Source organism: Eschrichtius robustus, chromosome 6 (genome assembly GCF_028021215.1).
Source record: "Eschrichtius robustus isolate mEscRob2 chromosome 6, mEscRob2.pri, whole genome shotgun sequence".
In the NCBI taxonomy this organism is placed as follows: Eukaryota; Metazoa; Chordata; class Mammalia; order Artiodactyla; family Eschrichtiidae; genus Eschrichtius; species Eschrichtius robustus.
The window spans coordinates 36,788,574-36,812,164 of NC_090829.1; the positions used below are offsets into that span (position 1 = coordinate 36,788,574).

A 23,591-nucleotide genomic window follows, 5' to 3' on the forward strand; every position below is an offset into this window, starting at 1 on the left:
TTTTGGCTGTACATCCTGTGGTTTTCTGAGAAACTACTAAAAGAGCAATTCCTGGTGCAAATTATTTTCATGGGAGAGGTCCAATTATTTTTCTCCTATTTAGCAGTTCAAAATATTTTTCACACATACCTTTATGCAATAGTTTCCTGCCAGGTGGACATATCCAACTCATATGGAAAATTTAGCACTATGTCTGTGAGAGGGTGAGCAGAGTCAGAAAGCACCAAAAATAATTACACTTTGCATTCGTTTACTGTGAACACATTAGCATACATTATCATGTTCCAGCCCCACCACAGTGATCCTGAATGAATGGCACAAGTATTAATACCCCATCGTACTATGAAGAAATTGAACTCCAAGGAAGGAAGTGATTTCTCCAAGGTCACCTAGCTAGTTGGAACAAGTGCACAAAAACCTGGGTCTTTCAACTCTTTGCAGTGTGATGCACTTTGGACCATGCTAGGAAATGAAATGTGTTGCTTAGGTGGAATTTTATAGACAATAATAGCAAGCAGGGAAAAGAAATAGATGCAAAAACAAGAGCACTGGTTACTAGCTCTAAAGAAGGCAAACTGTGGAAGAATCAAGAGAGAACCTGGAAGAACCGAGCTGTGGAAAATTTTATTGGAAAAGTTGGTGCTGTTTTGTTTGGGTAGAAGCAAGGAGAAAAGTTGTGCTGTTATAAGAGCATCTGATCAGAGAATAAGGAATATACTTTTCTACCATGTTTCAATAGTGTAAGATTCATCTCCTCACACTGGACCCCTACAAAATTCTATGAGGCATCCTCTCTCTGAGAATTTGATTTCTTCTCTGATGGCAGTTAGGTGGATGACAGGAAAATGGGTTGGGTCTGGGTCTCCACAGACAAAGACTTTACAGTGAAGATTAGAGCACCTAGTTCTCTCCCTACTTAGAGAATGAAAATATATTTCCTTTCCCTGGATTAACTTTTAAGGATGAAAAGCAAAGGTGTTGATGGGGAAAGGAAAGAATCCTTTAAGGACTATCCGACCTTTTTGTAGGAATTTTGTGTAGTTTTTTTTTTTTTTTAGGTTTGCATTTTCAGCTTTTTTATTTTTATTTTATTTATTTATTTATTTTGGCTGCATCGGGTCTTAGTTGCAGCACTCAGGATCTTTGTTACGGCATGCAGGATCTTTTGTTGCAGCGCACAGGCTCTTTGTTGAAGCATGCGGGCTTCTCTCTAGCTGTGGCATGCGGGCTCCAGAGGGCGCCGGCTCAGTAGTTGCGGTGCACAGGCTTAGTTGCCCCGTGGCATGTGGGATCTTAGTTCCCGACCAGGGATCGAGCCCACGTCCCCTGATTTGGAAGGTGGATTCTTAACCACTGGACCACCAGGGAAGTCCCTGTATAGTTTTTTTTTAAAAAAATAATATATCAGCCATGAAAAGAAACGAAATTGAGTTATTTGTAGTGAGGTGGATGGACCTAGAGTCTGTCATACAGAGTGAAGTAAGTCAGAAAGAGAAAAACAAATACCGTATGCTAACACATATATATGGAATCTAAAAAGAAAAAAAATGGTTCTGAAGAACCTAGGGGCAGGATATGAATAAAGACGCAGACGTGGAGAATGGACTTGAGGACACGGGAAAGGGGAAGGGTAAGCTGGGACGAAGTGAGAGAGTGGCATGGACATATATACACTACCAAATGTAAAACAGATAGCTAGTGGGAAGCAGCCACATAGCACAGGGAGATCAGCTCGGTGCTTTGTGACCACCTAGAGGGGTGGGATAGGGAGGGTGGGAGGAAGACGCAAGAGGGAGGGGATATGGGGATATATGTATATGTGTAGCTGATTCACTTTGTTATACAGCAGAAACTAACACACCATTGTAAAGCAATTATACTCCAATAAAGATGTTAAATATATATATATATATATATATATATAAAATTTAGTTTAAATAGCCTAAAGGATTATTCTGTGTTTGTTCTTTTAATAATCCTTATCCATCAGGTTGCCCTCAAGGAGCTCACATTCTAGAAGGAGAGAGACAATACGTTTGTAAGCAAATTAATGAAGAAGATCATTAGGGCTGAAAAGCTAAGTTTTGCGGGGACACTTTGTTGCTGCGCTGAGCCTAAGCGCATTTTGGGCTTTCTAGTGCCCAAATGGAGATGAAAGAGTCTCTTCCGCAGACCACAGGCCTGCCTCTGGGGCTCTGCCTCTACCATGGCTCTAGTCAGGAGCAGCAGCATCAAACGTGAGATTTATACACCTGAAACTAACACAACATTGTTAATCAACTGTATTTCAATGAAAAATATTTTTTAAGTGAGATTTAATACTCCCAGTTAAACTTCACCTGACGAAATGACCATGTGTTGCTTTATTTTTATTCTAGGAATCTTGGAAAATCGGGACTCAGAGTTTCTTGCTTGGGTCTTGGTAAGTACTCAGGGTATCATGTGGGGGTGGGCTGGGAGGTGGGAGATTGGGGAGGATACCAGAGAATGACTGGGGTGTAGGTCAGGACCCAGTCTCAGGTGAGAAGGGACTTCCTGACCAACATTGCCTCACTTCTCCTTCTGAGCCTTTCCTGCCCCACGCGGCCCTCCCCTTCTCAGACCCGGGAGCCACTGTGATCATGATGCCTTAAGGGGGCCCATTAAGCAAAAAGAAACCTGATATTAAAGCACATCTTAGAGGAAGAGACTCCTCTGTTATTCCCATTTAGCAAGTGTGAAGAACCTCATGGCATGTATTTGTATGCTCACCTCACCTGCAGCATCATATGAATTTTTTTCTATCCTTATCTTCCCTTTGCCTAATTTTCTCACTTTTTTCTATATTTTAATGTATTTTATGTGCTTTTATAATGTAACTTAAATGTTTTAGGGACAAGGTTTTATATATACATTTCCTCGCAGAAACTGTAAATATTTAAAGAATAGTAAGTAGAGGTGGCAATTTTAACATCATAAGAATGAATCTGAAATGGTAAAATCTGAGTGTGAGACTTGGGGTAGCATACAGCCTCCAGACATCCCCCAGACAAGGGAAAAGGCAGCCTTGGTGTTCAGGCAATTCAATATCATCAGAACTATTTCTGTAACCTAAGAGAATCTAGACCAGGATGGTAGCTGAGGAAGTAGTGAGAAATGGTCAGATTATAGCTATGTTTTGAAGGTCAAGCCTGGCAGATCTTCTGTTGGACTCTGTTTGGGATGCAAGAGAAAAGAGAAGAGTCAAAGATGACTGCAAGGGGTTTTTTTTGCCTGAGCAACAGAAAAGATGGAGTTGCCAGTAAGTGAGATGTGGAAGAATGAAGGAAGAGAGACTTAGGAAGGAGGGAGAGCCAGTTGATTTGGGACATATTAGACATCCAAGAGAAGAGGTATATAGGCAGATGGATATATGAATCCAGAGTTTAGAAGAGAGATGTGAGCTGGATGTAGGATGACTTGAGAGTCACCAACATGTAGATACTGTTTAAGCCATGAGACTGAATAAGAATATTAAGGGAGTGAGCATAGATAGTACAGAAAACAAAAGCACGTGGTCTGTGACCTGGGAAGTCCATTAAGAAGTTGGGGAAATGAGGAAGAGCCAACAAAGAACATTGAAAACAAGCAGTGGGTGCGGAGGAGGAGAACCAGGAGAGCAGGGAGTCCTAAGAATCCAACGTTTCAAGAGGGATGGAGACCAACCCTGTCAAATGCTGCTCATAGGTCAAGCAAGATGAGCGCCAAGAATTGATCATTCAGTTTAGCAACATGGAAGTCACTGATGACTTTGAAAAGATCGGTTTTGGTGGAGTCAGGGGCTCACGCATGATTGGAATAGGTTCAAGAGAGCATGGAAAGAGAAACACTGGTGGCTGCTCTTTTGATGACTATTTTTATAAAGAGAAGCCTAGAAATGGAATGGAAGCTGGACAGGCAAGTGTGGTCAGAGAGGGTGCCTTTACACACAAAAGAAATGACAGTATATTTACATACTGATTAAGAAATTCTTTTGAGAAGGAAAAAAATGGTTAAGATAAGTAGAGAAAAAAAATACCTGGAATGATTTCTTGAGGACACAAGAGGAAAGTAACATGAAAGAAGACAGAGTACATGGGCTTTGAGGCTGGTAGGTGGGTTGATGGGGTGGCAGTGACGGTATCTTTAGAAATTATCTTCTACTGCTTCTGTATTCTCAGTGAAATCAGAAGCAAGGTCATCAGCTGTTAGTGAGGATGAAAGGGAGGTGTTGAAAGTTTGAGGAGAGAGAGGATGATGAGAGCAGAAGAGTGAATGGGCCAGAGGGATGGATCAAAGTGGCCAGACAGCATTAAGGACCTGCTTGAGATTCATGCTAATAAATTTGAAGTTGAGACCATCTCTATGGCCGTGTGCTTTTCCTGCAGTCATGTTCAACCATGCAGGTCCAGGTGGGGTTTTTCAAGGGCATAAGATAAGAAAAGAGGGGCAGAGATGCTGAGAGTTTATGCAGAGGGGTGATTGTAATGGTGGACTTTGGGGTTGAAGCTGAGCAGGGAGGAAAATGAGAACTGAAGCCAGGAAAATGAGGAGGCAGAGGGACAGTGAAGAGTGGGCAGGATCAGTGAATTGTACCTCCAGAGGCCCAAAGGATTGTTGGAGTAAGATCAGCAGAGATAGTAAGTTGGAAGAATAGAAAGTGGTGGTTTGAAAGGGGGATGCTTGAAACTGAGGTCATGGGGTGTTCAGCTATTGGTAATGACAAAGTCTAAGGCATGTCCATTGGGAGAGAGTGGCTGAGGTTGTGCTGAGTGCAAGATCAGTAGACCAGAAGAGGTCGAGGGCCTGAAAGATAAAGGCTCAGGGAAGGATTACTTTGGGGGTCATTGAAATCACTAAAACATATGGCAAAACTAATATTGGAGAGAGTGACAGTGAACCAGAGCTAAAATTTTCAGATGAGAGGGATTGACTAGGGATGGGTAAGTGACTGCAACATGGGGGGGGGGGGGACTGATGATGTGAGATCCAAAGCTGGTTAGGGGGAGGAATTGGGAGGAGGGTTTCTTGACCCCTGTTGAATGGAAGTGTGGAGACCAGGGAAGGGATGGTAGTGAATGAATAAAAGATAGTGGCAACAAAAAAATAAAAAATAAATAAAAGATAGTGGCAACAATTTCTGCCTCCTTTCACGGTATTGCAAAAACATTGAAGGCTAATGATGCTTGAGTTTTTCTGATTCTTCTTAATGATATGATTTGGGAGGTGAGGGTGGTCTTTGCTCACCATAAGACTAAGGGAATTTGACATTTGCTTAATTTATGGCTTTGATTTTGTTACGGCTTACTTGTATTTGAAAGACCCTGTAGATTCATTATCAGGGATATTCTAACCTTAGTTTTTTTTGAGAGTGCTTAATGGTAAATAACTATTCACTATTCATTATTGAAAGAAATTAAGAAATATAGCAATTTAAGAAAATATGAATTAAGAAATAACGGTGAACAATCATACACAATTATCTCATAGAATCAGTATCTGTGGTGGAAAATAATTTCATCAAAAGAACTGAGAAAACTCAACCAAAAGCCCTTAAGACTATAAAAAATTCAGGTGCCTATGAAGTGCCACATGTAAATGAGTCTCCAGAGGGCAGACTACAGTTTTTTAAAACTGTGTGTGAGCTGTAGGTATTTTGGTGAACTTTGAAACAGACTTGATTCAGGAGCAGAAAGTCCTGACTTGAGCTTCAAGTTTTTTCTAAGAGCTTGAATGCTTGTGATAAGACACTGCATGAAAAATTAGGAGGAAACAAGGAAGTTCATGGGATTGACTGGCTTCATTCAAAACAGGTAGCAAAGCTTGAATAAGTATTCTTTGAGAACTTTTCTGAGCTACCTCTGTAAACCATAGGAGACCAAAAAAATTCATAGAAAGGAATAATGCACCAGCCTTAGATAATTTGTCAGGCTCTGCAGACCTCAGCTCTCAAGTCCAGGTGGAGCTGGGTTTGCTGTTACAGGCTTAGGATATCAGTTCAGTTACAGCCCATGTTCAACTGAGGCCTTGAAAATTAAGTATTAAATATTCCAAGCAATCACACGACTACAGATGTCTTTTATTGAAGTACTTTAAACGTCATATTAAAGCTAACAATTTTGACTTTCTTCTCCACCAGAGAAGGACAGGCTGGGAATTTCTTGCCCTGCCAAGCTTCCTTTTGATAAACTAAGAGCATATATAAATGGGAGCAGAAAGGTGAAATAACCCAAGGACAAACTGAAGATACATCTAAAGGAACACAGTTCTGCTAACAAAAGAATAGGGGGAAAAAATCAAGTGGAAACCTGTCTGTGGGCTGCTGTGGCTGGACTGGTTTGTTAATACACTGACCACTGCTCTCAAGACCCAGAGTCAAAGAAACTGATGGGAAGGGAGAAAATCCACCAAAGAGTGACTGAACGTCATCTCAGTCTAGTGGGAAGTGGGATCATCTTCTGAGAGAGGGAGAGAGAATTTATGTATTCATTCATTCATTCATTTACTCATTCATCCTCAGCAAACATTTAGGAAGCCAGGCATCATGCTGGTTACAGGGGATATCCAGATGAAAGAAGCAAGGGCCCTGCTCTCAAACTGCTCACAGCGTAGTAGGAGTCAGGCACGCAGAAACAGACAGTGCATTGGACGGGTGCCATGATGAAGAGTACAGGATGAATCGAGCATGAGGAAGGTCTTCTGGGGAATCTGCAGCAGCTTCACAGGGGAAGTGCTGCTTGAGTTGAGACTTGAAGGGAGTCATTAAGTAGAGGCAGAGGGCGAAGGATGAAAGACAGAGGGGGCGACACGAGCAGTGGCCTGGAGGGAGACCCATGGAGCAGGAGGTACTGTGGGAAACACTAGTGTACGTGCAGAATATTTCAAATGCAGGGTATTAGGGAACCACAGGAACCGAGCCTGGAAGGAAAGCTAGGCCTGATCAGGAGGGCCATTGTTTGCCTTGCTAAGGCATTGAGCTCTAGTCCTCTAGGTCTCTGGTGTTCCTCCACGTCCTACATCCCCGAGGTCTCAGGGAATACTTGCGGGATGAGGCACAGACAGGGCTCCACCTCTCCCTGCCCTCCTCCTTCCATTGCCACCGCTTCCATCAATGTAGCTCCACTTTTTCTACATGCAAATATAAATATGACTTTTAATGTAAATTTAAATGTAAAATTTTAATGTAGTACGTCATAAATGACTTCATGTTTTAGAACAGGAGTAGGTTCACAGCAAAATTGAGCAGAAATTTCCCCTTACCTCATATACACACAACTTCCCCCACTATCGACAACCCACGTCAGAGTAGTGCATTTGTTACAGTCCGGCACTGACACACCATTATCACAAAGACTATAGTTTACATTAGGTATATGTATAACTTTGGTGTTTTACATTCTATGGGTTTGGACAAATGTAATGACAGGTATCTGCCATTATAGTATCATACAGAGTAGTTTCACTGCCCTTAAAATCCTCTGTGCTCTGCCTATTTATTTCTCTCTGACCCCTAACACCTGGCATCCACTGATCCTTTTACTGTTTCCATAGTTTTGCATTTTCCAGAATTTCGTATAGTATGGACATCCTACAGTATCTAACCTTTGCAATTGGCCTCCTTTACTTAGTCATATGCATTTAAGTTTCCTCTGTGCCTTTTCATGGTTTGATAGCTCATTTCTTTTTAGTGCTTCATATTACATTTCAAAGGAAAAAAAGCATCCTTCTTCCAAAAAAAAAATTTTTTTAAACCCTGCTCCAGCTTGTGAAAAGCCATTGAAAAACTTGGATCAGGAGTAGGACACGATAAGATGTATCAGAATGGTTTTCCGGCAATGATATGAAGGCTAGATTAGAGGGGGAAAGGGTTGAGACTGGAGTCGGGTGATGAGGTAGTGGTATTAAAGATGTATAGGAAGAGCGTGATTTTTTAGGAGGAAAAATAAACAGGACTCGGTGACCTTGGGATGCAGAATGAGAGGTCTCCCTGAGCAGAGGAGGGTGCCCCAGTTCCTGGATTGGGTGTGTAGGTGGACGGGCTGAAATCTCAGAAGAAGGAGATGCAGGAGGGAGCAGTAAGAGGAAGGAGAACAGAGGAGACGCAGGAGCACTGTTGGGAAGAGGAGACCCGAGAGCCTGCCAGCTTCAGCTTCTGATATCCAGAGGGCATGGGGAGGGCTGGAGAGAGCTCCGGCTGGAAATACAGACCCAGGAAATTCTAACAAGGGTGAACGCATGGTTGTCACTGAGGTCACCTGCAAATACAGAGAACTGAGGTATTTGGACAGGTTTAGGACACCTGCCTTCTGGAGTCTGTCAGACTCCATGCTCCCAGAGATCGCCTCTGTTTTTTCTACACCCCTATTGTACTGTCAGCAGATCACAGTATCTAGCAAGTAGTAGGTGCACAAATATAGTTATTGAATGTATGACTGGGTACATGGATCAATCTCTAAGGAATGACAAAAATGCACAGTGGGTAATAGTGAAGATCCAGGGGAAGTCAGAAATCATGAAATGCTGGGGTCCAGCCAGCCTGGTTCTTTGGCTTTCCAGTAGCGTATCAACACAGAAACCGAGAAGGCCAAGTGGAGGTGAGGAGAGGGCATAGAGAGAGGCCCAGCATCAAGGATTATCCCCAACATGCGTCGGGGACCAGGGGGTCTACTCTATACACAGTGACACGAGTCTAGGCTGGGTTGGGGCTCAGAGTATGCAGCAGGGCTCTCACTGCTGCAGATGGAAAGGGCATCTACCCACACACATTAGGAGCAGGAGGCCCTTCTGATTCCTGCCACTGGAGGTGACACCCCACAGCAGGCGGCTGCTCCTACAGGTGCTCAAAAGGGGCAGACTTTACCCTGTGCCACTCACTGTGGGATATACATGCTTCCCTCCACATAAGAGGCTTGCAAGAAGAAAGGCATGTGATAGTTAATTTTATGTCAACTTGACTGTGCCACAGGGTGCCTGAATTGGTCAAACATTATTCTGGGTGTGTCGTGAGGATGACCTTGGATGTAATGAACGTTTGAATTCATAGACTATGTAAAGCAGATTGCCTTCCCTAATGTGGGTGACGGCCCTCCTTCAGTCAGCTGAAGGCCTGAATAATATAAAAATGCTGAGCCCCCTCGAATAAGAGGGGACTCCTCCTGCCTGACTGCTTTGAGCTAGAACATCAGATTTTTCTGACCCTTGGACTCAAAATGAAACGTTGTCTCTTCTTGGGTCCTGCTGGCTTTTGGACTAGAACTTACACACCATCAGCTCTATTGGTCCTCAGGCCTTCAGACTCGGACTGAATCTACACATGGGTTATCGTGGGTCTTGAGCTGCAGATGACAGGTCTTGGGACTTCTCAGCCTTCACAATCATGGGACACAATTCCTTACAATCAATCAATCTCTCTCTCTCTATATATGTGTGTATATGTATATATATAATTTCCCTCTATGTAAATATATTTTATTATATATTACAATTATATAGAAAATATATATAAGTACAAAATATATTAATATTTATATATAAAAATATATAAGAAAGTTTATAAGAAATGATAAGGTTCTGTTTCTCTGGAGAACCCTAACTAATAAAAGCATTTTGCTAGTTTTGTAAAACATTGCACAGGTGTATGTGGCAAAGCAAACAGTCAGGTATTTCTAGGGAGTGAGCAAGGTTACGGGAAGATGGGAGGAGCACAGCTGAGGGGGTATGTGGTCACTTGCTCGTTTTTCAGCTGAGCACATATGGATCCTCACGTAGAAGACCATCATCCCCAAAGGAGTCCTCCTGGGCTGTTCACTGGTCAGGAGGGCATGTTATGTGTTCCTGCCAGACGGGGCTGGGTCTGGATCTAGCAGTGAAGAAGGGAAGGAACACCCTATGCCTTTGGTGCCTGATTTCCATAAACCTCAAGGCGGTAATTCCCAGGCAGAACAAACTGACTCCACGATCATCATGTTCTGTGTTCATTCAGGCAGCCCTTTCACACTTCATCCTTGAAGGAATGAAGTCATAAAGTAAAATATTTTAACACCTTGGAGACACTGAGTGTCTCAAGAGGTGTTTCTTCCCAACTCTGGCTGCACAGCAGAATTACCTGTGGTGCTTTTTACAAAGCAGATAACCAGTCTCCACCCAGACCTTTTGAATAAGAGCCTCCCAAGCCACAGGTGTTTTTAAAAGACTGTCCCTATGATTCTGAGGCGTAGTGGTAGGGTTGGAACCCGTTGTCCTCACCAGGTGGAAGGAGATGGCAACGTGTGTGGACTGGTATCTGGTGAGCCAGGTGCTGGCTGTGTTTCTCTCCTGGCTGCTGCCTCCAGGCCCAGGCCCTGGAGCTGGCTGAGGCATCTCCACCGGAACTGCGGTTGCCAAGAGGAAAACCTGCCAGCTCAGGGTTGGCCTCGGGGTTCTCTGGAGCCAGTGTCCTGGGAAGGCTCCTGGGGCGGGCAGATTGAGCTCACCTCCCCTTCCATTCAGCGCCTGCCACCTGGGCCCATCTGCCTTGTGCCCTGCCCTAGCCAAGGGAACCTTCTAGAGCAAAAGCAGTGAATCTTATGACTAAACTGTGTGGGCTTCTTCTTAATGTGTTGCATATGTGCAGAATGTACTCCTGGCTCATCTCCCTCTGCCTTAGAGATGCTCTCACTGCACTAAATATTTTGACACTAGGAAAACATGACATTAAATGTTTAACATGAATGATATTATTTTTGACACCCTTCGTGATTCTCATTCTTGTTGCTAAACCCAATGTAAACTAGCCATCTCTCCTATTATTATAATAACATAACAACAACAACATTAAGTATTTATAACATACCTCTGAGACACGAGAAACAATTTTAAAAGGGCAATTTCTTCTCAGAACGTTTACCAATTTTTTTGCTTAACACAAAGTCAACTATCTTAAGACCAGGATACCCACAGAATTTAAATCGTGCAAGAATATTAAACATATAACAAGAGAATTATAGGCTTGTCACTTTTCCTGGAATGTCTACCTTGAATAAATGCCCATGGTGCATACACATTAAAAATGAAGAGGCATTTATATTTTTATAAAATTGTTTTAGAATATTTCTTCCTCATTTTCTACTTTGATGGATAAAATCCATTTTCAGAATTGCTGACAACTTGGTTGCCCTCTGAATTATCAGTGGCTGCCGGCCATGTGCCGTTGCTTCCCTCATAGAGGGTGTCAGGAGCTGAGACACAGCTGGGTGACAGACGGGCAGCCTGATGCTCCACACATTGTCAGAGTTGGGTTCAGGGAAGAACTGGAGAAGAGAAAGCAGAAGAGTCTACACAACCTCAAGTGTACACACACACACACACACACACACACACACACACACACACACCCTAATCTCCCTCAGTGCAGTCACACACACACACACACACACACACACACCCTAATCTCCCTCAGTGCAGTCACACACACACACACACACACACACACCCTAATCTCCCTCAGTGCAGTCACACACACACACACACACACACACACACACACACACACACACACACACACACACACACACACACACACACACACACACACACACACCCTAATCTCCCTCAGTGCAGTTATAAAAGGATGAGTAGCCCTCATTTGTTAATCTGTGATCCAAAAGTGAAACAAGTAGTTGCAAAACCATCAGATAGTGGGGGAGAAAAGGTTTTCCCCAGACCCAGATATGGGCAGTGTGTTGGAAGTGATGACAATTTGTAAACATGGTCTCACAGCTGTGAGAGGAATTAGTCTTTGCAGTCATCCCCGCCTTTACAGTTGAGAAAAACAGAGGCAGGAAGAGGGGAAACGTCTCGTTCAAGGCCAGTGGTAGAGACGACAGAGCCCGCATCTCCTGCCCCTCCACCAGCCACCTGTTCCCCGCCACCCCCCCGCCTCCAGTCTCCATGGGCCTGCAGCCACTGCCCTCTCCGCCTCTCTCCACCTTGAGAAGCGAACAGCTAGACCAGGCACGTAAGGCCCCCTCCAGCTCTATCAGCAGTGATATGGGCAACAGTCAAGTTCACTAAGACTCCAGGGTAACAGCTGGGTGAAAGTGCCTTTACTCTACTTTAGAACTAGAAGATGTCAGAGCCTAAACAACTCCTGGCATCGTTCTCCAGAGTAGGGTAGACAAAGATCCGTCCAAGCTCCACAGGCAGAATGGGGGCCAGAATCTGTGATTCTGGTGCATGATCAGGTGAGCTGTCCCCATAAGAGATGTCAAAGTGAGAAGGCAGCTGAGTGCAAACGTTTTGTTTCTGTGTGGATGCCCTGAATGACTTTCCCTCCCGTGCAGCCCCTAAAGACCTAAAGACCTCATGAAGCCCTACCATAGCTCCTGTACTCAAAGAAGAAACATACCTATGTATATGCAAGTGTATTCATATTGTTTACCCAGACTGTGCCCTATACACACTCTACATTTACGAAGAGTACATTTATAAGATTATTTTCCTATACCCCCTTATTTTTTTTAAATCCAGGGATCGAACCCGTGTCTCCTGCATTGGAAGGGCAGAGTCTTAACTCCTGGACCGCCAGGGAACTCCTTCCTATACCCTTTGCAATATAAAAACCCAAATGAAAGTTTCAATTTCAATCAACCATGCAATTGAGCTACTCCAATAGTGAGGCTAAAACATGAGGGAACCCGATGGGGTGCTGTCCTCTCGTATGGTTGGGGCTGTGCCTCTGGTGTGCTTGGCCTACGTGAGGCAGGGCCATGGGGAGCCATTCCTGGAGGGCAGCATAAATGCCTGAGGGGTAGGCTGCTGTGGGTTAACACACTGAGGGGAAATGTGTGGAGATTTGTATGTAGGCCTTTGAGGCATCAGCTGGATGAAGTTAGGAATAAAATCCCAGTTCTTTTTAGCACTACTAAGTCAACCAGGAGCCTTCTAGAGTCAGTGAACAGAAAACCCAGTTCGAAGCAAAGTGAAAGCATCAGCTTAAGCAGAAACAGAAATGTTTAGGCTCATAGGGACAGTGGACCCAAATGGCTTGATCCAGGGATCAGACTATGAGCTCTGCAAGCTGGAGGCTTGTCCATTCTCAGACTGCCCTCAGAGTGACAAGATGGCTGCACATGCTCCAAGCCATATATCCCATTGGCTCTGACTGCCTTATATATCCATCTGTGAATCGGTCACTGAAGAACTGCAGGCAATCAAGAACCACCCCTGAAGCTGGGGAAGGGTTTAAATCCACCCCAACCACAGAATGCAGTTTCCTAAAGGAAATTTAAAGCACTCTTGCTTAAAGTGCTCTGAGTTTCTCTGCTCTGAGTGAAGAAGAAAAGATATCCCTGGATCCTGAAAGCCCTTCCCCCACTTATTTTAGCTTATCTGAGCCTTTTCTATGTCTTTGGTGGCCAAGGTTGAACATCAAAATTCTCCCAGCCCTTTCTGTAGCATGAGGTATGCGCAGAGTTTGCTGAGTCAGCTCATGTTTACCTTCTGCTCCCTCAGTTTGCCTAATGGACAGAATTTACCTCAGCAGGATAAATATGTAGCTTTGCCTTTTTAATACTTCCCCATCATGTTGAAGGATCTGGGAGACCTGAGGCTCATTTACAAATGAAAGCTTCATCCTAACACCTGGAATATGCAAAGGAGGACCTCCAGGAGAGCAAAGCAGAAAATACCATCAATGCTCACTTTGTATCTGACTACTAATTAAAATGAGAGGAGGAGGAGGCTACCCAACATGCAGTTACAGAAAATGGGTGATGAGGTAATGAGCGGTAGCTAAATTAGAGCTGACAGCCTAACCGTGGGGATTTCTTCAGGCTGAAGAGAAGGAAACAGGAGATGGACGGTCCGGGCTTGGCTCTGCTTGCAATGACTAGAAACAAGTTTTCTGGGGGAACTTGTCATGTTTCTTCTTAGTCTCTTACTCTACCTTCCTTCCCGTTTCTCCACCCTCTGCTCTATGCCACCCTTTCCTTTGGCCCTTTCTGAGCAGAAACTGGAGCCCAACTCAGCCGACCTGCTTTCAGTGGTGATACTTAACTGCTTCTGGCTGAAGACAGAAGGCAAGACTGGCCCTGAGACTCATTTCTAGAAGTGACCCTCTGTCTGGCTTTTTTACCTGTCACACCATTCCAGTCACCCTTCCTTCCAGCACCTTCCTGGGAGGGCTGGTTGGCTTCCCTGGTCCTGCTGGTGGATGGGCTGCCTCTGATGCCACCCATGTCTCAGTTTGAGCTCTTAGAGGGTAGAAACTGAGGCTGATTCCATCATCCCTGGAAGGCACGGGGTCAGCACTCCTCTCCTTCATTTGTGTGTCCAAAGATTTCACAAGATGTGCCACACGGCATGCCGGGGAAACAGGAGAAAAAACACACCAGAGCACCAGTGGCCACCTTCACACAGCCCACATGCAGGGAGGCGGGGAGGGGGCAGTGACCTGATTCCCAGGCAAGATGAGATCCTTGGGCTGTGTGCCCCCAGAGGACACCTTGCATTTATGTTTGCTGGTGATAGCTTATTAGTCTGACTTATTTCCTGCTTGATTATCAGTTCAGAACACATGCCTAGATCAGAGAAGCTGCTTATATATGCTCATTTATGGAATGAATGGATGAATGAAGGAATCACAGTGTGACCAGGGCTCTGAGAGAAATATGAGGTGCTGTGTGAACACATATGAGGGCTGCCTAAGAGGAGATCATGGAAGGCTTCCTGGGGGAAGAAATATCTGAGCTGAGTATGAAAGGATGAATAGGGTAGGATAGAGCCAGGTCAAAGAGGAAACAAGGAAAAAAGCAGTTTAACAATAACAGAGGTAGAGAGACAGAGAGATAGAGGTATAGGACACAGAAGTGGCACAGATGATGAAGCAACCACCTCTTCTGGGGAATGAGGAAGGTGCTGATAGGGGCAGTGGGATTTTGAAGGATGGATAGGAATCTGTCAGGTGGATAAGGAAAAAAAGCCACAGGCATTCCTTTTAAAAACATTTCCTACTTACCCTTCACTCAGATCTAGGCTTGATGGTTGCCTTCCTGACCATCCACGTCTAGACAGAGGCTTCCTGTTAGTTCTTATCACAACCCGTCTTACCAGGATGTGGTATTTTTCTGTCTTCCCCACTGGACTGGGAGCTCCGGGAAAAAGACACCATTATTATTATTTGCCATTTTGACCCCACCATCTGGCATGGCTCTGAAAAATTATGGGGCTCAATAAGTGCTTTCTAAATGAATTGATAAATAAATTTCAGGAAGAGAAGCCTGGGAGTCTAAACCAGCATGGCCTGGAGAAGGAACTACATGGGAGAGAAAACGATGAGAGATGACTTTGGGAAGATTATGAATAACGTTGGAAGCCATGCCACGAAGCTTGGAATGTATCTGTTTTGTGATGAGGAGTCACTGAAATATTTCACTCCAGGTGTTGCTTGGCCAGATGCATTTTAGGAAGCTCATTCTGGTCGCTGTGGTCACACTGCAGACAGCAAATTAGAGAGGACTGGGAATAGAGGCAAGGAGACAGGCTGCAAACGACTCAAATATTCTCACTTTTACAGAAGATTAAATGTAACAGTCAGTTAATTGCCCACTAACTGTGAGCCCAGTTCATCGCACTGTGAGCATATACACAGAGCCTGCGCAGAATAGGTAGGGGGACTGGTGAGCTAAATGAGGCTTGGCCAAATCAGCGAAAGACTGGTAAAGAAAATACAAAAGGAAGTGTTTTTAAAAGCATAAAATAAAATATCTGAAGTAAAGAACTAACATAGGTGTCAGTGTAGTAAATTACAAAGTTTCAGAGATTGGGTTAAAAAAAAAAAAAGTTCCTAGATACCTTCTTTAAGGGAGAGGATGGAGATAAATGGAAAATTTTTAAACGGGCAAATAAAAATCAGACAAATATGAACCAAAAGGAAGTGAAATGTGGGGGTAAAATTAATGAAATAAACAAAGTAAGGGGGGGTGGGATGGATTGGGAGATTGGGATTTATATATATACACTACTATGTATAAAATAGATAACTAATGAGAACAGACTGTATAGCACAGGGAACTCTACTCAGTGCTCTGTGATGACCTAAATCGGAAGAAAATCCAAGGAAGAGGGGATATATGTATACGTATAGCTGATTCACTTTGCTGTACAGCAGAAACTAACAACATTGTAAAGCAACTATACTCCCAACAGAAAAAAAAAAAAAGTATAGAATTCAAGCAAAGAGAAGATGCAGTAATGAGAGATGATAATCAATGGAGTGAGGGCCCTGAGAAGGAGCAAGGAGATGGGATCAGCAGAGAAACAGCCTTGGAAAGAAAAGGGACACTCTTCCCCAGGGACAGGAAGAAAGGAGGAGAGGACGGGTGTTGTCTTATTCTGTGCTCCCTCACCTCGGAAGCCAGTGTTGAGCGCACACCCACCTGAGGGTGAGGGAGGTGGGCTGTTCTCATACCAGAGGCAGCTGGAAGCCCACGTGGAAATGGGCAGTCACGTCTGATAGCTTGATAGCTTTGGTAGCAGGAAGTAGAGAGGGGTTTACACTTTATTTCTTTTATGTTCTCTGTGAAGCAGGAGGCAGGTTTATCTGGTGACATTAAAGAAGGAGGAGGTAGGACTGAGGTTGAGAAAAGTAGGGCAGGTTTGAAATCCAAACGGGGTGGGGGGGATGATTAAAAAGCAGAGGTCTGCTGGGCTCTCTGTGTAGTTACTGTAGACCAGGCATTTACGATGCATGGTTCTCTGCAGTCCGTGAGTTTCTCCAGCACAGCTCAGCATCTTGGTTATAGGTGATGAGCAGCTGGACAGTCAGACTCCTCCAGGTGTCAGTCTTTGCCAGCCAGGTGAAATGAAGGAACAGTGAAGTAATGGAGCTGAGAATAGGGCAAGAGAAATCTTCTAAATGGTGAACCACGTCATCCAGCTAGCCTAAGCTCCCTGGTTAAGGAAGGAATTGAAGACAGAATAGATAGACTGGAGGAAGGTAAAGAGTTTGAGGACAACATGTGTGGGGATGTACCTACACAAAATCTGCAAGAGTGACAGCTTGTAGCATGCGAGGGCTTATGACCTGGTCATTAATGCATATATTCGGAATACACATGAGGCACACCTCCACCCAAGTTCTCTTGTGTGCAAGTTCAGTTCTGTTGTTCATGGCACCATTGTGGTCTTCTGTTTCCACCCCATCAACCTTTACTACGGTTTCTTCTGATAATCATTGCCTACATTTTCTGAAACTGAGTTTTATACTTGAGAGTTTGCAAATTCCAGGGTGTGCTAAATGTCTGTAGTTTCTATACCAGTGTGACTTTAAGAAGACTGGGCACTTTATTCGGAGACTTTAATGGCTGCTGTGTTGCTCTTCCAGTAGAGCCACTGGAGACAGACATAAGGAAAAGACAGCGGACTCTCAACTACCTCTGATAAGAGAGGGGACAGTGACACAGAAAACTGAACATGCATTTATGTTTGTCTTTGGAGTGAACTTTGTATTTCTTTTGAATACGGTGCCATAGACATGAAAACCTGTTAGTGAAAAATCAAGAGTTGTCTAGAGGTAATAAAACATGTAGGAACAGTATAATGATCTCATAGCCCATCTCTGACTAGGCTTCAGCGAAGCTTTCAACTTTCCATAATGAATTAATCATTCTATATGGCACCAGTGGGAGAAATTCCACCCTGACCCCACCAAACTGATGTGTCTCACTTGTACCCTATTCTCTTAGGATTGGTGGCCCTTGTCATCTTGTCCCAGAAAACAAGACTGCTGATGCTCTTTTTTATTCCACCCTTCTTTATTTCCACTAAGCTATTTTTGCTGCAGGTATTTACTGCCACTGGGATTTTTGCAGAAGATTAATAATACTAATAAAATGAAGGGCAAAGTGCCAAAGAGAGCATCTTGAAAGAATAGTCTGTAACCCTTTATGTGGTCAGGGCTAAAGACTCTAAAAAGGCATTACATTCTCCAGTTTGGGGTCAAAGCCAACTTCCACCGTCTTTGTTGTATTGTTCTTCAGCCTCTGGGCCCAGTACATAATGTCTCTCTCCCTACCATTCTGGGGCTTCCCATCAAACTGAGAGCTTGCAGAGGGATTGAGTTCATTCAATGACATCCTGACTGCTGCCTAGACCAGTTTTCAACTCTGGCTACCAATACAGTTGCATGGGAGCTTTTAAAAAATACCTGTGCCTGGGCACTTCCTCAGATCAACCAGACTAGAATCTCTGGGGTGGGGCAGGGCATCAGCTCCCAGGTGGTCCTACTAACTGGGCCAGAGTTGAGGACAGCTGGCCTGGCTCGCCACCTGAGTTACTTGCTCATCGGATGGCTGGGTCCACCATGGAAGCTTTGAGCACCTAAGAGATTTGGATTCCCAGGCAGCATGCAGGAGGCACGACCAGAGAACAAGACGGATGCCACTTCTGGTGCCCAATGAAGAAACAAGTACCAGGTGGGGTGTTTGTCTTTCATCTAGCTTTAGTCCAATTGAAACTCGGAATTTTGCAGCATTTTTGATGTTTTAGTCTATTCGTCACTCTCCATATGTCACTTCAGAATGATCTGTAATAAATAATAAATCTTCCTGAGCTTTGTTGAGATGAGTAGACTGTTAGAATTGGTGCATTCCAATGTTGACTTTGGCTTTCACTGCCATCTCAGGAAAAGTCATTTATCTTCCTATGGAACTTTTGCTGCTTCAAATAGTATCTCTTTGGAAGATAAGAAGGAAAGTAACATTTAGTGAGCACCTGTTGTATGCTCGGTACTGTACTAGACCCTTGGCATAAACTACTGGAATTGTTAAGGGCGTGGACTGTGGAGTCACTCTGCCTGGGCTCACATCCCGGCTCAACCACCCCCTCCCCCTCCCCAGCAAATAAACTCAAACCAGAGTGGTCATGAGTTCCAGATGAGATCATGTCTATAAAGTGTGTAGCACAGCGCCTGGCACAATGTAAGTTCTCCAAAAAGTGTTCCATCGTTGTCTCGTTTAGTTCTCACAGCAATACTGGAGTAGGTATCAGTGTCTATTTTAGAGATGAACCAGGTCTCAAAGGTGAACCTATTTAGCCACAGACATAATGAACCTCAGGTGTATCTGAAAGAAAATGAAAATACCTACCCTTCATGATTTTTTGAAAAATAAGAGATGCTTTTAGAATGCGTTGCATAGGACATGTGAGATAGTTGATCTGCAAAACTCAAATCTGTTCTAGGTGTTGGAGAGGCAGTGATGAACAAGGCAGAGAGATCCCCTGTCCTTGGGGAGGGTAGACTGAGCTCTCCACCCAGCCTTCAGGAATCATGAGGGGCTGTACACACCCAACTTTTTGGTAGCACACTCTTCGCTGCCGTTAGGTACTCTTTTTCTTTCCTAGTTAACAGAAGGTTCTAATTCTTCATAGTGAGTGATCCTTAAGGTTCTTGACTAACCACAGAATAATCAAAGATGGAGAGTCACCAGGAGGTTATCTTTGCTGCCCCAGGAGTTCCTTCTGGGCACACCCTACCTTGCTTCCCTAAATCGGGGCCCCTGGTGCTAGCAGAAGGAGAAATAGATGCCATCACTGCTTTAAGATGGCAAACGCAAGTGTTATTTCTACCATAATTACTCCCTAGATCCAGGCCGAGCTGCCGGCCACCCTTCAGAATGTCCTCTCATTGTGTATATCAGTGTGGTGGCTGATGGGTACCCAGGTCACAAACTCATATAAAGGCCACAGATGGACTTATTCATATTTACTCGTTTCCAAGCAATGAATTAATGAAAAGAAAATCAGCAGGCAATAAAAGAGTTTATTGAACACTCCTTCTATGAGGATCACTTCTTCTCTGCTGTTCTTGAATTCATGAAACACTTAATAAGCCCCTCCTATGTACCAGGTTTTATGTAGTCTCTGGGGATACAGAGATTATCCCAAGATGTTAGTAGTTTTGAAAATGTCTCCAGAAGGGCTGTCCTCTGTGTTTGAGAACAATCCAAAGTATTGTTGACATAGCAGTATATTTTTTATATTTTTTGATGCCTCTGGTTATCTACATTTAACTTTCTATACAGCATGTTAGGAAATTTCATTCCAACCTGTAAAATCGGACTATGTGTTTATAATACTGCCATTGCGTCAGTGCCAAAGCCTAGGGGCACCAGTGTCCAGATGAGGCTGCCAGGAGCTGTTCTGGGCTTCTTCCATACCACAAGTAAGCTTTCAGTATAATATAAAATACCATTTCAAAGGTAAGTGACTCTGTGTAGAATTTGAATTAAACGGGATCTCCTCAAACTAAAGATACACCAACATGGTTTTATGAGTTAGTATTGCTCTGTTTTCTTCTTTAACATGATAAATTTCTACATACAGTTACTGAAAGAGGAAGACCTTTGTAGCTTAGTTAGAAATAGAGAAAGAGTGCATAAAAAATTTCATGCATAGTTCTATGGAAAATGCTAGAATACCTCATCTGCTTGATACAGCTATGAATTTTCCATTAGGAAAAGGACATTATAGGTTAAAAAGAAAAAGCTGAAATCATTAACAGCTACAGATAAAATAAGCTAATCTTTGTATGTAAATATATAAATCCACAGGGAAACATGGGAATTGGGTTAATTTGAGTGTAATAGGGTTGGGAACTTTTAAAAATCTTTAGGTTTTTGCTAAATTATCCCTTATACATTTCCTCAGTTTTAATTTCTCTACATTTCAAAAACTTCTTAGTCAAAAAGTATGTGAAGCACTTTGTATTCCAACTTTGAGTTTTCATTAGTGATATTTAATACAATAAAACATCATGAAACTCACAGCACAAGAGGGAGAATTTGAAAGGACTGTTATAAAATTTTTTCATTCTTTTTCACAATATATTATCCCTATCTTGTTTTCACTAAGAAAGTTTCTTTGCCTCGCCATGGAATTAAAATTTATTTCCCAGTATATCTTGATAGTCCTATGAGCACAAACTGTTTTTTATGTACAGCTACACCAGAGTTATTCAAAATTATTACTGTTTGGGGGAGAATAATTCACTGAACTATCAAAGAAATATATCCCTGCACAAAGATAAAGATTTGCCGTGAACTTTTTAAAGATAAAAGTAAGTGTAAAGGAGGTCACCTTGACTTTCAAACTTCTTGACAGTAGTGTTTTTCCAGAGAGTTCTTATTCATAATAACTTACTATGGAAAGACAAGAGATAAAGCCAAAAATAAAAATATGTATTTGAGCACATACTGTGTGTTTCAGGTCCCATGTTAGGAGTTCACAGAAAAAGAAAAAATATATATATGTATATACATACTTTCAACCTTAATTTCAACCAGTTTAGAATAAGATACTGAAAATATTTGAATTTGTTTTAAAAAACAGAAGTTGCCATTTAGTCCTAGTATCCCATAGTGTCTAATTTTATTCCAACAGTGTTATTTCACTTACGTTAAATATTCTGTACAGTTCTTTTTTTTAATTGAAGTATAGTTGACTTACAATATTATATTAGTTTTGGGTGTACAACATAGGGATTCAATATTTTTATAGATTATACCCCATTTAAAGTCATTATAAAATATTGGCTATAGTCCCTGTGCTATACAATATATCTGTGTAGCTTATTTATTTCATACATAATGGTTTGTACCTCTTAATCCCCTACCCCTCTCTTGCCCCTCCTTTTTCTCCCCTCCCCACTGGTGACCACCAGTTTGTTCTCCATATCTGTAAGTCTGTTTCTGTTTTGTTATATTCATTTGTTTGTTTTATTTTTTAGATTCCACATATAAGTGATAAAATACAGTATTTGTCTTTCTCTGTCCTACTTATTTCATTCAACATAATGCCCTCCAAGTCTATCCGTGTTACTGCAAATGGCAAAATTTCACTCTTTTTTATGGCTGAGTAGTACTCCATTTGTATGTGTATGTGTGTGTGTACACACACACATACACCACATCTTCTTTATCCATTCATCTGTTGATGGACACTTAGGTTGCTTCCATATCTTGGCTCTTGTAAATAATGCTGCTGTGAACATTGTGGTGCATATATTTTTCTGAATTAGTGTTTTCATTTTCTTTGGATATATACCCAGGAGTGGAATTGCTGGATCATATAGTAGTTCTATTTCCAGTTTTTTGAGGAACCTACATACTGTTTTCCACAGTGGATGTACCAATTTACATTTTCACCAACAGTGTGCTAGGGTTCTCTTTTCTCCACATCCTTGCCAACGTTTTTTATTTGTTGTCCTTTTGGCAATAGTCATTCCGACAGGTGTGAAGTGTGAAGTGGTATCTCATTGTGGTTTCGATTTGAATTTCCCTGATGATTAGTGATGCTGAGCATCTTTTCATGTGCCTGTTGGCCATCTGTATATCTTCTTTGGGAAAATATCTATTCAGGTCTCCTGCCCATTTTTTAGTCAGGTTATTTGTTTTTCAGGTTTTTTTATAGTGTGATGTATGAACTATTTATATACTTTGGATATTAACCCCTTATTGGTCATATCATTTGCAAATATTTTCTCCCATTCTGTAGGTTTTTTCATTTTGTTGATGGTTTCCTTTGCTGTGCAAAAGCTTTTAAGTTTAATTAGGTTCTGTTGTTTATTTTTGCTTTTGTTTCCTTTGCCTGAGGAGACAGATCCAAAAAAATATTGCTAAGACTTATGTCAGAGTGTTCTGCCTATGCTTTCTTCTAGGAGTTTTATGGTTTCTGGTCTTACATTTAGGTCTTTAATCCACTTTGAATCTATTTTTTTTATGTGGCATGAGAAAATGTTCTGATTTTGTTCTTTTACATGTCCAGCTGTCCAGTTTTCCCAGCACCACTATTCCGTTCATTTCTTATAGGAGTGCTTCCAAAGAGCAAAATGAATAAGGCACATTAATGATGCATGCTGGTTACAAGTGCCCTGGAAACTTTGTTGTAAGAAATAATTTTCAGCATGTAAATGTTAGTACAATAAAACATGAGAAATTTGACCAAGAAACTTAGGACAAAGTATTAACAAAATGTAAACAGCGCCTCTGCCTCTTTTTCACGTTCAGGAAATAGGAAGAGTTGTAATTTGTTAGAATCCTTGTTTATCAATGGATTTCCCAGTAAAGCAATACGGATTTTTTTTTTTTAAACTTTTGCTTCTTATTATAAAAGTAGTAATATTCATTCCAATAGTGTGGGCAGAAAATTAAAACACCCTAGGAAGAAAAACTCATCAAAGAATTTTTTGGCTTTATTGAAACTTTTCATAACAGGCTAAAGGTGCTAAATCAACCAATTCAGGAGTCACACCTACATGAGGAAATGTAAGAAGATGTAGCCATGGATTTACATTACTATGTATCATTAATTCTAACATTTAAATTTGGGGAGTGGGTCATTGCTTTCTGGGGGAAGATTTAAGGCAGTGAAATTTCATTCCTATGCTATGTGCACAGCAGCTCCTGAGGGGACTGTCAACCCTGGCATTCTGCTTTATAGAACAAAACTGCCTCTTCTAAACTTCTCCTCCAGTCCTTCATCCTACTTCTGTTACTACTGCCTTGTCTTTAAACTTTACTGATCAGATTAATGGAGAAACAGAACAAAGTGGTTCCAGG

The 23,591-nt window shown here is 42.4% G+C and overlaps 1 protein-coding gene across 5 annotated transcripts in view; it reads left to right on the forward strand.

Moving 5' to 3' along the window:
- KCNAB1 (potassium voltage-gated channel subfamily A regulatory beta subunit 1) overlaps positions 1–23,591 on the forward strand; it is a 420,969-nt gene that overhangs the window by 300,839 nt on the left and 96,539 nt on the right. For all 5 annotated transcript variants that reach the window (XM_068546139.1, XM_068546142.1, XM_068546140.1 and 2 more), the window contains exon 2: positions 2,379–2,422. In XM_068546139.1, coding sequence (XP_068402240.1) covers positions 2,379–2,422 — 44 coding nt within the window. The remainder of the gene's footprint in view (positions 1–2,378; positions 2,423–23,591) is intronic.